General features: G+C 31.0%; 2 protein-coding genes across 4 annotated transcripts; both read left to right on the forward strand.

Moving 5' to 3' along the window:
* Positions 1–454: 454 nt before the first annotated feature.
* Positions 455–4,619, forward strand: LOC124828998 (calcineurin B-like protein 7). 2 transcript variants are annotated; one of them, XM_047302408.2, is made up of 9 exons: positions 455–719; positions 894–1,062; positions 1,522–1,604; positions 2,028–2,087; positions 2,318–2,426; positions 2,515–2,567; positions 4,001–4,081; positions 4,168–4,230; positions 4,391–4,619. In XM_047302408.2, exons 1-9 carry the CDS (start codon positions 651–653, stop codon positions 4,445–4,447), a joined length of 744 nt encoding a protein of 247 aa, XP_047158364.1. In that variant the 5' UTR covers positions 455–650; the 3' UTR covers positions 4,448–4,619. The 2 variants fall into 2 exon arrangements, with proteins under 2 accessions (XP_047158364.1, XP_047158363.1); XM_047302407.2 differs by having other exon boundaries at positions 464–719; positions 4,168–4,280.
* A 4,746-nt stretch (positions 4,620–9,365) lies between these two features.
* On the forward strand, positions 9,366–12,022 carry LOC124828992 (rhomboid family protein). 2 transcript variants are annotated; one of them, XM_047302399.2, is made up of 6 exons: positions 9,366–9,598; positions 9,721–9,791; positions 9,860–9,921; positions 10,538–11,011; positions 11,282–11,372; positions 11,781–12,022. In XM_047302399.2, exons 1-6 carry the CDS (start codon positions 9,457–9,459, stop codon positions 11,865–11,867), a joined length of 927 nt encoding a protein of 308 aa, XP_047158355.1. In that variant the 5' UTR covers positions 9,366–9,456; the 3' UTR covers positions 11,868–12,022. The 2 variants fall into 2 exon arrangements, with proteins under 2 accessions (XP_047158355.1, XP_047158356.1); XM_047302400.2 differs by having other exon boundaries at positions 9,863–9,921.
* Positions 12,023–12,999: the final 977 nt, after the last annotated feature.

The following is a 12,999-nucleotide window of genomic DNA, read 5'->3' on the forward strand; positions in this document are numbered from 1 at the left end:
TTATATAAATTGATCAAAACTAATCATCACACTTCTAATATTTTCAATGAGTTTTTTTTATAGAAATAATTAATCAGAAAACACAATAACAATAAAAACCGAACCCAAAATCTTAAAATAGTTTATAAATTTTGATAAAATATTTAACTTTCTTGTATCTATCAAATGTTAGAAGTGCAGTCAAACTTAAATACCAACAGCCCACCTACATGATGTGTTGATAGAATCATTAGATTAAAAGTTCCAGATGAGGAAGAAAAACACCGCTTAAAATCATTTAAAAATAGGTTGAATTATTAAGAAGCAAAACTTTAAACCTAACTTAATCACATAAGATAAATTGATTTTATATCTAATAATCCACGACGTGTGACTTTCAACGTGAATGTAACTCAGTGATTGGTTATAAATGGTTGCAGATATATTTTGGTGTGTTGAATTCCTAATCACGAATAAAAACAAAACATTGATGATGTTATGTCAGAGAGGCTCATCATGCGAAACTTGTTTGAAACATTTTGTGTTGGGGCCACAGCGCAATATCTATCACCTCCAAGAGAAGATAATCATGAGAGAGCCACACCAGAGTGATCCAAAAAACTCAGAAAGAATGCTTAAAACTGAGAATCATTCATGCCCTTCTCATCACCATGAGTTCCATTTCTAGTCCAGCCATAGACACACCAACAACAAAACACATCATGACCTCGGATTCCCATGTAAGTTTTTCATCTAATCACCAAGGTTGGTCCATGTTTTGGAATCGTTAATGATATATCTTAATGTATTTTCTCTTTAAGTTGTCTGAAAAATCTTGTTCTAAATACATTATTTCATTCGTTTTCATTTTGTATATGAGTCACCATTTTCATGGTGGTTGTAACTTGGAATAGGGTTTGTCAGATTCAAGGACAATAGGGGAACGTGTGTGTGCAGCGTTGACGCCATTGATGGTGGCTGTCGCAGGTTGTTTGGGTTATTGCTCAAACAGCGTTGTGCAGGAGAACAAACGTTGTCCCTACACTGCTGAGGATTTCGCAACCCTTGCTGCTTCAACAAGATGTAAATAATTAACCTTTATTTGTATGGCTTTACTAAAAGTTTATCTAAATAGATCGTTCATCGAAAATAGTAAACGTTTTTATTTTAAAAATAATATTTTCACCTGATAATTAATCAATTAGCTAAATGATTAGTACACTCATACATTGAATTGCTTTAGGTTACTCTCTCAAACTAATTTCTCTATTTAAATTCCACTGTATTGGTACATATATTTGTGTGAAGGTTTCCCTCAAAGTTTCAATCACCATTTCATCCCTAATTTTTCTTTTTAATTGTGATACATAACTTTAAACTATATAATTAGTGTTTATTTACTACATGCATTATGATAGGTTTTCCAACAGAAAAAAAAGGTGAAATAACTTTAAATTTTTTAATTTAAAATCAATTTAGATATGCTAATTTTTGAAGAAATAATTAAATAAAATACTTGTCGTAATAATGTTGATAATGCAGTCACAATTAAGGAAGTGGAGGCATTGCATGTGTTGTTTAAAAGGTTAAGCAGCACCCTAATCGATGATGGTTTTATTCACAAGGTAACTTTCATTTTCTATTTTCTTGCTTCTTCTTTCTAATATTTTGCTTCTTTTTCAATAATGTTTCTATTTGAGATACACTGTATTTCATTTATTTTTAACATCAATTTTGCATGGACTTCTTGTGTTTTTGGTATTACTTTGTAGATGGAATGGAGGAAAATTTATCAATGTATTTTTCCAATGATTTTTAAGATAAATAATAAAATTCTAAAATATAATAATGTGAAAAACCTTAGATTATTGTAATTGTACCCCTCCCCAATGGGAACCAAAATTATAATAAATTTATTTCTTACAAAAAATCATTAAATAGGAGGGAGGATATTGCATAAACTATCATCTACCAAACATTTATGTTGAGGATTTCATTTTGGTCAATGATGCAATAATATTGATCTTAGTATGATTTTTCTATTGTAGGAGGAGCTTCAATTGGCATTGTTTCAGACACCAAATGGAAAATATTTTTTCTTTGATCGAGTAAGCAATATCTGTGTTAACAAAAATATGTTTAATCTTATACTTAAATTCTTAACAAAAATAAACATAAGAGAATACTTACATTACTATCGAAACCTCATGCTTAATACTAAAATAAAATATTAACATAATCCAGTTATTGTAACCATGAAATTGTACAATTTAAAATCTTAAATTATGTAATCTGAAATATTACATTACATAATTTTGAATAAAAATTCATTTTTCAGGTTTTTGATGTTTTTGACCAAAAAAGAAATGGTGTAATTGAGTTTGACGAATTTGTCCTTGCTCTCAGTGTTTTCCATCCATATGCCCCCATAGGTGAAAAGATTGATTGTATGTTCAAACTGAAGAGATTTTTTTCATTAAATGAAATTAAATTTTTCTTCACATCTAATCTTTGTCCCTTCATGACTTCTTGTAGTTGCATTTAAGCTCTATGACCTCAACCAAACTGGATTTATCGGAAGAGAGGAAGTAAGTGTACTTTTGTGGTATAAGTTTTATTGTTCATGCATTTCCTTAATTAATATGGTGATCTTTAATTAGAACAAAAAAATAATTTTCTACATAATTTTCCTTGATAAATTTGTTTTTATTAAGAGTAGATTATATTTCTGTCTTTTTTTTATATTATTCACATATTTTTTTAAGGGTGTTAAAGTGAGTCATTTTAATTTATAGGAATTGGTCTACTATAGGTTGAATTCAGTTTTATTTTTTTAGTGAGTTAGAAATTTTGTAATCCAATTTAACCCATCATATGTTATGAATTGACTCACTTGAAATTGTTCATTTAATTTATCTTATATATTTATCATAATATAATCATAGCGTATTAACTTGATTTATTTTATTATATCAGTACAATAGAAGTCTTCACGTATTTTACCAAACATTATTATAAAGATAATGGTTGAAAAATTAAAGTGTCAACCTACCTAATTTGTAAATAAAAAAAATTAAAAGTTTAACTACTATTTTGGTTTCTATATTGTGGGCTTTGATTCATTTTGGTCTCAATATTTGTTTTTTTTTCAAGTCTCATTATGTGTTAAATCAACTCAATGTGATCCTTTCCGTTAAATTGGGTTAACACAAATTGAAAGGCGATCATGTTTCAGTCTAATAAAAAATTTAGTTAATAATTTTGTTCCTATATTCTTTTTTGGACTCAATTGAGTTCTTATATTATTTAAATATAGACAATGTGGTCCCATTTTCTTCATTTTCATCCTTAACAAAATTTGGGAATAAATTCAAAAGCCATAATTAGATTCATGTGTCTATCTTCAACGATGTAGTGGACAAAAATAAAGATATTAGATATAAAATAGTCGATCTTAGATCTAAAGGAGATGATTTTAGTGAGATTGTGTCACTAGAGAAGGAGTTAAAAAGAGAACAAAGAATTTGGACTCATACATGATTACCTCCTAACAACGTTAATGTTAATTTCACAAAAGAGGTCACATTGTCTCCTTTTACTATTTAACCTACAAATTAAGTAAATCAAGATTCAATTTGACCCATATTTAAAAATTTTTGAAATTTTTACTACTTAACACGATTTAAATCTTGTCGGTTGAAACCCATTTTGGAGACTTAAAAAAATTCTTTTATTATTTTGACATCACCCCTTTATAAACTATATTAACCTCTCTTAATTACTTTCAAAAATATTATAATGGTAATTATTATAAACGAGTGTAATCCAAAACCATATACTTTATTAATTATTTATGGTTAGAAATAACTATTGTAACATCTTATAGGAGGTCTTTAACAAATACAAGGTGAGATTAACATATACTACTATTATTATAACTATAACTGAAAACTACATGAAATATAATCAAGAAACTACGTATTGATTGGTTATTTGGTTATATGGTTTCCTTGGTTTTTAGGTGAAGCAAATGGTTGTAGCCATTTTGATTGAATCAGACGTGAATCTTCCTGATGATCTTCTTGATGCTATTGTGGACAAGGTTATTACTTTCTAACCAAACATGAAAAGGTAGCTTCAATATGAAACATGCTCATTATAGGACATTCACAACTCTCTTTTTTTCAGACAATTGCTGATGTGGATAAGGACAGTGATGGTAAAATCAGTAAAGAAGATTGGAAAGCTTTTGTGAGTGAAAATCCATCCCTCTTGATGAACATGACACTTCCTTACTTGAAGTATGATTTATAAAACATTGTGATCCTTCTTTTTTTTGTGATTACTCTCACCTAATTCTTTGGATGTTTTTTGAAAGTGTAACTAACTATGTCACTTTGTTATTTGTCAGGGATATCACCATTGTGTTTCCAAGTTTTCTTTTCAAATAAAGGAGGCAGAAATTTAAAGGCCATGCTTTTGTTATCTTGGCATCAATGTTAATAAATGTTAATTAGAAATAAATTCTACAATAGAAACTGTATGTGGATAATTATATGTATTAGTTATGTATTAGAAAGTGGTTTTTGTATTATAATGTATAGGGAATAAGTTAGTGAAGTAATGTGTTCACATTATAATATGATTTTTAAAAGATACAATAGATATTATAATTATTTAAAAGTGTGATGAAAGATTTTAGAAATTTTCTTGTAATAATTATTTTAGTGTTAGACTTCATTTTACATTGAGATTGACATATCATGATAAGTTCAGAAATATAACTCGGTACAGCTTAACAGTATAGCTTGACAAAGTTTAGTATACAACTCGGCAAAACTTGACAACACAATTTGATTACATATCACTCAGAGCTTTTATAGTCGTTATCCTTGTTTTCTATATTTTCTTCTTGTTCTATATAAGTTTACATAGAATTAGATACTATATACAATATACCCTTTTAGTTTTTTTCAATAATATTCAAGTTTTTTGCTTTCTTCTCCCTTTGTTTCTTTTTTCCTTCTTCACCTTTCGTTTTACCATGGTAGCCTGATACTTCATGATGAACTTAGAGTTCTTATAGAAGAGCTTTGTTACGCTTGCTCTATTTGTTTCTTTTCTTCTTGTCTTCTTTTTCTTGATCGTTGTTCTTTTTCTTTATTTGTCTTAATATCATGGCTATGGAACAAACATAAGTAACTAAAGCTATTGCACCAAGTTACCTACATTTACATCCCAATGAAAACCCAACTATTTCTCTTGTTTCTCATGTTCTTGATACAAGTAACTACCACTATTGGAGTTGTTCCATAGTCATCGCACTCTCAGCAAAGAATAAGGTTGAATTCATTCTTGACATGACCCCCCAACATGACAAAACACATGTTCTTTTTCCTGCTTGGTATTGCTGCAATAACATGGTGATTTGCTGATTCATTCTGTCTCACCTTTGATATGTGAAAGCATTGTATGGATGGACCAAACTCTCAATATATGGAACGACCTCAAGAACAAATTTTCATAGAGAGATCTTGCAAGAATTTTAGACCTTCAGATGGCGACTACCACTCTTTCTTAAGGAGATCTCTTGGTTACATATTACTTCACTCGTTTACAGGTTTTATAAGATGAGATGAACAATTTTTGCCTAGATCCTACGTGTGTATGCAAAAAATGTACATGTAATACTTCCTCAATTGTCACACAATGCAAATGTGAAGATAGAGTTATACAATTGTTAAAAGGATTGAATTATCAATTCTCAAATATTAAGTCTCATGTTCTTCTTCTAAAGCATATCCACCTATTTCAAAGATTTTTTTTCTCTTATTCTTCAACAAGAACGTCAACTCATGGCAGGACACATCTTGACTATTATTTAGCATAATAGTTCTTCCAACTCATGGCAGGACACATCTTGACTATTATTTACTCATGTTGGTCACTCTGAAAATACATGCATTAAAAAGGATGAGTTTTCTAACCAAGAAAACAAATATTTGAAAAGCAACAACACACCTTCTTCCTCACATAAAATTTGCACCTATTGATACAAGATGTTCAAACCAAAGAGAGGATTGATTTGATTAAACCTCAAGGCGACTTATACATATTGTTTTGCATGTTTTATTATATTTGTCAATACTTGCAACAATAATTCTTGTAAATTAATAACCTATGGCATTTTGACCTAGGACATCCCTCTAGCACTAGATTACACATTTTGCAATCTAAATACTCGTACATTACAACTCATCACGTTGATGTTTGTGATGCTTACCATCGTGCAAAACAAAAAAAAACTACCATATTATTTCAGTACATTTAATTCTAAACAACCTCTTGAATTGCTTCATATAGACATATGAGACCTTGTGTTCCTTCTTTGAATGGTTCAAAATATATCTCAAGTATAATTGATGATTTCATTCATTTTACTTGGATGATCCCTGTTCCTAACAAAGCCTTAGTTAAGAAACATCTCATTATTAACAATGTTGAAAATCAATTTGATTCCAATATCAAAATCATACATACTGATAATGGTGTTGAATTCTTAACCTCACAACATGTAAAATTTACGTTTCTTGTAAAATAGTTTTCCATGAACATAATTTCCAATATAAATAAAAACATGATACCAATAACTCTCTATCTCTTATCTCTTCCTGTACCAACTCATTATAACCATAATTATGATGACATTTTTCACCCTTCTAACATCACTGATAACCCTCCTTTGCATGACACATCTAATACTACTACTATTTGTCCTCATGAACAACTTACCTTTAATAATTCGTCAATTAACCCACCTATTGACATTTATAGTGATAACAATTCAAATCCTTTTGTTGATCTACTAGACAATTTAAAACACCTACACACCTTCATGATTTTCACACAAATGTTATTTCTCGATAGCCAATAACAAATTATATATCATATGATAATCTTTTGATCCCTTCAAACATACTATCATGAATATTTCTTCTATCATGGAACCACAAACCTATATTGAAGCATTTATACACCCTAAATAGGTTGCTACTTTGAAAGCCAAGCTTAATGCTTTACATGCCAGCAAAACTTGGATTTTAACAACTCTTTTAGACAACAAGGTTGTTCTAGGATGTCGTTGGATCTATAAAGTTATCAGTTGATGGTTCACTTGACCGATACAAAGCAAGGCACGTAGCCAAAGGCTACAACCAACTTGTAGGAATCAACTTCATAACACCTTTGCCTAAGTTACTAAACTCACCACTATGTGTTTACTTTTAGCTCTTATTACCTCTCAAAATTGGTTCCTTAAGCAACTAGATGTAAATAACGCCTTCTTGCATGGCAATCTTGCCAATGACATATACATGAAACTTCCTCCTGGCATGCGTGCTACTTCACCTAACCAAATTTTCAAGTTAGTGATCTTTCTACGACCTTAAACAAGCAGGACTTCAATTGTACACCAAACTACACCTTTTTTCTTTCTCATAATTATAAATGTTCTTCTATTGATCATTCTCTTTTCCTAAAACATGATGGTCATCTAATTACCACCTTTCTCATCTATGTTGATAATATCATTGTTACGAGCAACAATATTAAGGAACTTCAATGCATCATTACTCTTCTATATTTCGCCTTTCACATAAAGAATCTTGGCGACTTAACGTACTTCCTCGACCTCAAAGTTGCTTGAAACTTAAATGGTATACACCTAAGTCAAGGAAAGTATGTTCTAGACTTGCTTCATGACACTGACATGCTCGATAGTGCTCTTATTAATACTCTTATGGTTCTAAAACCATCATTGTCTTCAACTAACCAACCTTTTGATGATACTGCCTCCATTCCATATCATCGACTCATCGAGAAATTAATTTATCTCACTACTATTTGTCCTGACATCATCTTCATCGTTCACTATCTTAGCCAGTTCATCTCAAATCCAACCACCTTTCATCAACAAGCAGCACACCAAATTTTACTTATCTAAATAGTTGTTCTGGCTCTGACATTTTCTTTCATAGTAAATCAATTCTTCAGTTTAAAACTTTCAATGATTTTGACTGGGCAACATGCCCCGACACTCGCAAATCTATTACAAGTGTTTTTTTGTGACTCTCTTATCTCCAAGAGATCAAAGAAGCAACAAATTATTTCTCAAAGTTCATCTAAGGCTAAATATCGAGCCCTCACAACCACCACCTACGAGCTTCAATGACTGGTCTTTCTTCATCAAGATTTTTTAGTTTATCTTCAAACTCTTGCTCTTCTCTAGTGTGACAATCAATCAACCTTCAAATAGCCTCAAGCTTGGTATTCCACGAACGCATTAAGCATAATAAGATAGATGGTCTCATTGTACGTGATAAAGTCATCAATGGCTTCCTTAAATTACTTCTCATATCATCCACCCTTCAAATTGCCAACATCTTTACAAAACCTCTCCACCATACCACTTTTCACGGTCTTCGTTTCAAACTGGGCATGTATAATATATATATATATATATATATATATATATATATATATATATATATATATATATATATATATATATATATATGCCCAACTTGAGGAGGCTGATAAGCTCATAAACACATATCATCAACATAGTCTAACAAATAGCTAGGCAAAGCTAGATGCACAACTCAACAAAGCTCGACAGCACAACCTGACACAGCTCAACAACTCAACCCGACACAGCTTGACAATACAACCTGACTACGTACTGCTGAAAACTTTTATAATTGTCACCCTCATTTTTCCCATTTATGTTTTTTCTTCCTATTCTATGTTCACATAAAATTAGATATTGTATATACATGCACGCTTTTAATTCTTTTCAAATATTAAAGTTTTTGGCTTTCTCTTTTTTTTTTTTTCTTTTCTCTTCGGTTTTTTTACCATGATAACATGGTACTCATGATACCATTTCATTGTATCAATTTAATAATAAAAAAAATCTCTCAAATAGATTGACATTTTTCAAGTTTGACATTAGAGTTTTGTATATTTTGAAAGATTTGTTTAAGCATTTCTTCATTCTTGTCTTAGTTGTGGTTTTTCATAATTTTAGAATTTTCTTAGGGTGGTCAAAAGTGTACCCAAACTTGCGATTTATAATCATTGTCATAAAACGTTAGCTTAAGATGAAAATATTATTTATAACATATGTCCTACAACATAGTATATAAAATATTTTACTACCATAAAATTATTAAATAAATAAAAAATTAGAGACACTCCTTATATAATAATATAGAGACACCCCTTGCACAATACTCCTTATATAAAAAATGTAGTGAATATTTTCGTATAAAAGTTTTATGCCTTATTTTTTTATAATAAAAACTAAATATATAATAATACAGAGACACTCCTTGCAATACTCATTCCTCATTTCACTTTATTCTCTCTGTGCATCTGATTCCAAAAATTGTGAAGAACTGAGAAGCAGGAGAAACGATGGCAGACAAGCCAAGTCGATCGCTGGTCTTATTCGGCGATGGATTTGCTCGTTTCGTTGATTCATCGCACTCCCACCTTCACTCTCTCGCTTCTGTATCTTCCTGCGGTTTCTTGAGTCTCCCGAATTCTCCACCATCAGGTTCCCTTATTCTCAATCCACACCCTCCATGTGTTTGTTATATGCCCAACATACTTTTCAATTTCTTTTCTCCCATTTTTGCTCCTGCCACATTCAAATTCACTTGGATATGTAGTTTTCAGAAAGCGGGGATGAGAGGGCAGTTAGAGAATTTGCAGTGCTGCTGGATGCATGTCATACTTATTCTAATATGGTGAGACCCATTTGCTCAAGTTTTGGTTTTCTCTTTCATCGTTGTGATATTCTTTCATTCCTTTTTAGAAGGGGGAAATCAGTGATGGTGATAGCCATGAGGATCCACCAAAACAAACCTTGTCTGACAGGTATTTTCTTTATTTGTTTTCTATTTTCAATTTTTTGTTTGTAAATGTTAAATTAATCCATTTTTGTTCTGTGGATAAACTTCCCTATAGTATTTATAATTGCTTGGGTCATGTATGGATTTTTAAAAGAAGAAAATAACAAGGTATTTGAATTAAGTTTTTCCGGTAAGTTAGAATTAGTTCGTGAGCAAGTTAAAATGAGTTTTTGAAAAAAAGTTAAATGAGATAGTTTCTATAAAAGATGAAGTTAATGAGATGGTTTTAGCTTATATGAGAAACTCAGCTTATTTTACCTTTTTTATTTTCTTCTTTTGCAAGTGTTTACTGAGAAGATATCCAAACAGGGTCTTGATCTATAGGTGACACTCATTTAAATATAAAAAAAAGGTTAGAATTTTGTCCTTAGAAGTTAAGGACTAAAAATTTAGTTTTTAAGGGTCTAAGACGTAAGAAACATAAGAACAACAAGGAACCATTTATACTAAATAAGGGACTTGTATTACAGGTACTAAAACTTCAGTTTTTTCAGAGGGACTGATTCTTAAATGTGTCATCTCTAAGAATCAAATGATTGTTTTAAATAGATCAAATAAATGGTTTCTTTTTCCAAATACAGGTTTATGGGAATGAAAGCTGCTATTTTGACCAACAATTCAAGCTTGAAGTCTTTTAGTGCCAAACTTGGATTTAGTGTGCTCCAACTGAACGAGTTACTGGGAGGTCGTTCTGCTGAGGTTGTGGCCCTTGAGCTGCTCAAGTTGCTTGGCCTTGAAGAAGGGAAGGTGCTGGACAATGACCATTATGATCTTGTTTTCTTTCACGTTGGAGCTGGTGAACAGGAAGTGGTTGCTGCTGATGTGGGGTATTTGGATGCTTTGGTTGGAGGGATAATGAGTCAAGCACAGCCCGGATCTGACATCGGTTCACGTCTGCATTTGTCCGCTGTCATGAGCTATGGCAGTGTCTTGGAGGGTGACGATTCTAAGTTTCCTGTTTCAAAGAGGGTTGATGAGAAGAACTCTCATCTTTCCGTGCTTTATCCTCTACAAAGTTACGGTATGAAAGGAGGGATTCCTCGAAAGGATGTAAGGTAATTAAAGCAACATTTAGCACATGGACAGAATGAAATAGATATTTCATTTTTCCTTGGTTCTATGCTTTTAGGTGGAACCAAAATGGATAAATTTTTTACCTTTACTGTGTTCTTTTATATTTTCAAAATATGCTAAACATAAATAGAACTCATCTTATGATATGCACATGTCAACCAAATACTACCTAAGTTATAGTAATTGAAGATTAGGAATATTTGCTTTCTCTTTGGATTGGTTTGATTATTATCTCATATGAAATGATACAGGTCATTTTCTCCCATGTTAATTGCCCAATGGCAATATGCTGTGACTCGCAAGGATAATGCAGAGAGATTTTCTTTTGAAGACTTTATGGAGGTGTGCTTAAAGATTTTTCTTCATGTTTTATTCACAATTGAGGAATGATTTTTCCCTATTAATGTTTCTATTTTTGCTCTGCCTGTTCGTGATCTATTTCTTGATCTTAAAGATGTCCTGTCCTATCTACACAACCTAACAGACTTCAATCTTTAAAACTTTCGTGTTTACTTGAGTGTTCCCTCTAGTATACCATAATTTTTTTTTATTCGGCAAGTGTTTACACTTTTTGTGAAGTATCATGGTTTGAGTTCTAACCATTATGGAATACACTTTTTGTGAAGTATCATGGTTTGAGTTCTATCCATTATGCAATTTTCGTAGGCTTGTCACTCGTTTAAGCTACCATGTAATTCATGTTACTCAATAATGTTTGCTTCACTATTTCTCTCTTTTCTTGCCATGCAGCGGGGTGGAAACCTTACAATACCGGCAGATAGGTTCTTGCATGAGATAGCCTTTAAGCTTTGGAAAGCTCCCAAGTATGGAGCTTGATTTCTTTTTTTGTGTTCCTTTCTAACTTTTTTGTTGCCCACTTGTCACAACAGTATAGCTATTTAAAAGTTCTGATTAACATGTATACTTCGGGCTCTAAAGTCCAGACTCTGTTGCATGATGCAAAAACTAATAAGATCTCGATGATTGAACTATACACATATCCACTCATTATTTTGTTGTGTATGTTTCTTTTTAGTAAATATAAAAAGATTATTGTTGGCAATCTTTTTTTTTTCTAATGAAATGTAGTTTTAAACGTTTTACTGAATGATTTGAATATAAGAGGCAGTGACTTGAGTATAAGTACTGTAGAAGCACTGGTAGAGATGACAATGGATATTGTTTTGATTTGATAATATACAAATAGAATTGCCTTCTTATTGGTGTGATAAAATAGTAGAAAAATAGGTGACATACTGTGGTTTACAATTTTGCCTTCAACTGAATCATCACAAACTTCGCAAAATAATCTAAAAGATGATAATATAAATTTTCTAATGCACCCCTCCAATATTAGGTTGTAATTATTAATTAGGATTGTCAAGATGGTTCATATGAAGAATCTTTCACAATATAGGAGGTCTTGCGGGGTTTATGATATTTTTCATGATTTTCTTTCCTTCTCATTTTCTTGTAATGATAATAGTGAGTCTAATCAAGTTGATTAAACAATTAACTGTAACTTTCTTTTTTGAGTGAAATAATATAAATCTTTGACTATTTTTTTCTTCTCTTTACTATTCACTCTTTAAGTTTGGTTTATAATTATGTTTTGATAAAATGGAAGTGTAAAGAACAATATGTTGTTGACATTTTTAAAATTTTGAATATTTGGTTTTAGTTTTAATGTCTAATTGTGAAAAACTTTTGAAATTCAATTTACTATCTCTTGAAGTCAACCATTCTTTCCAACAAAGATGTCATTCTATATATAATAATATTAGGCATTAAGAATAATATCACTTTAGTAATGGATAAGTACATTAACATTAAGCACTAATGTATATATGGTTTCAACTAAAATTTGTTGTTCCTTTGTCATATTATTTGCTATGGTGTGAGAATAAGTAGATTGATATATAAAAATGTCATGTGAGCTTAATAAGGAAGAAAATTATTCTTTTAGTAT

This window comes from Vigna umbellata, chromosome 1 (assembly GCF_029865625.1).
Source record: "Vigna umbellata cultivar VRB3 chromosome 1, Vumbellata_1.0, whole genome shotgun sequence".
In the NCBI taxonomy this organism is placed as follows: domain Eukaryota; kingdom Viridiplantae; phylum Streptophyta; class Magnoliopsida; order Fabales; family Fabaceae; genus Vigna; species Vigna umbellata.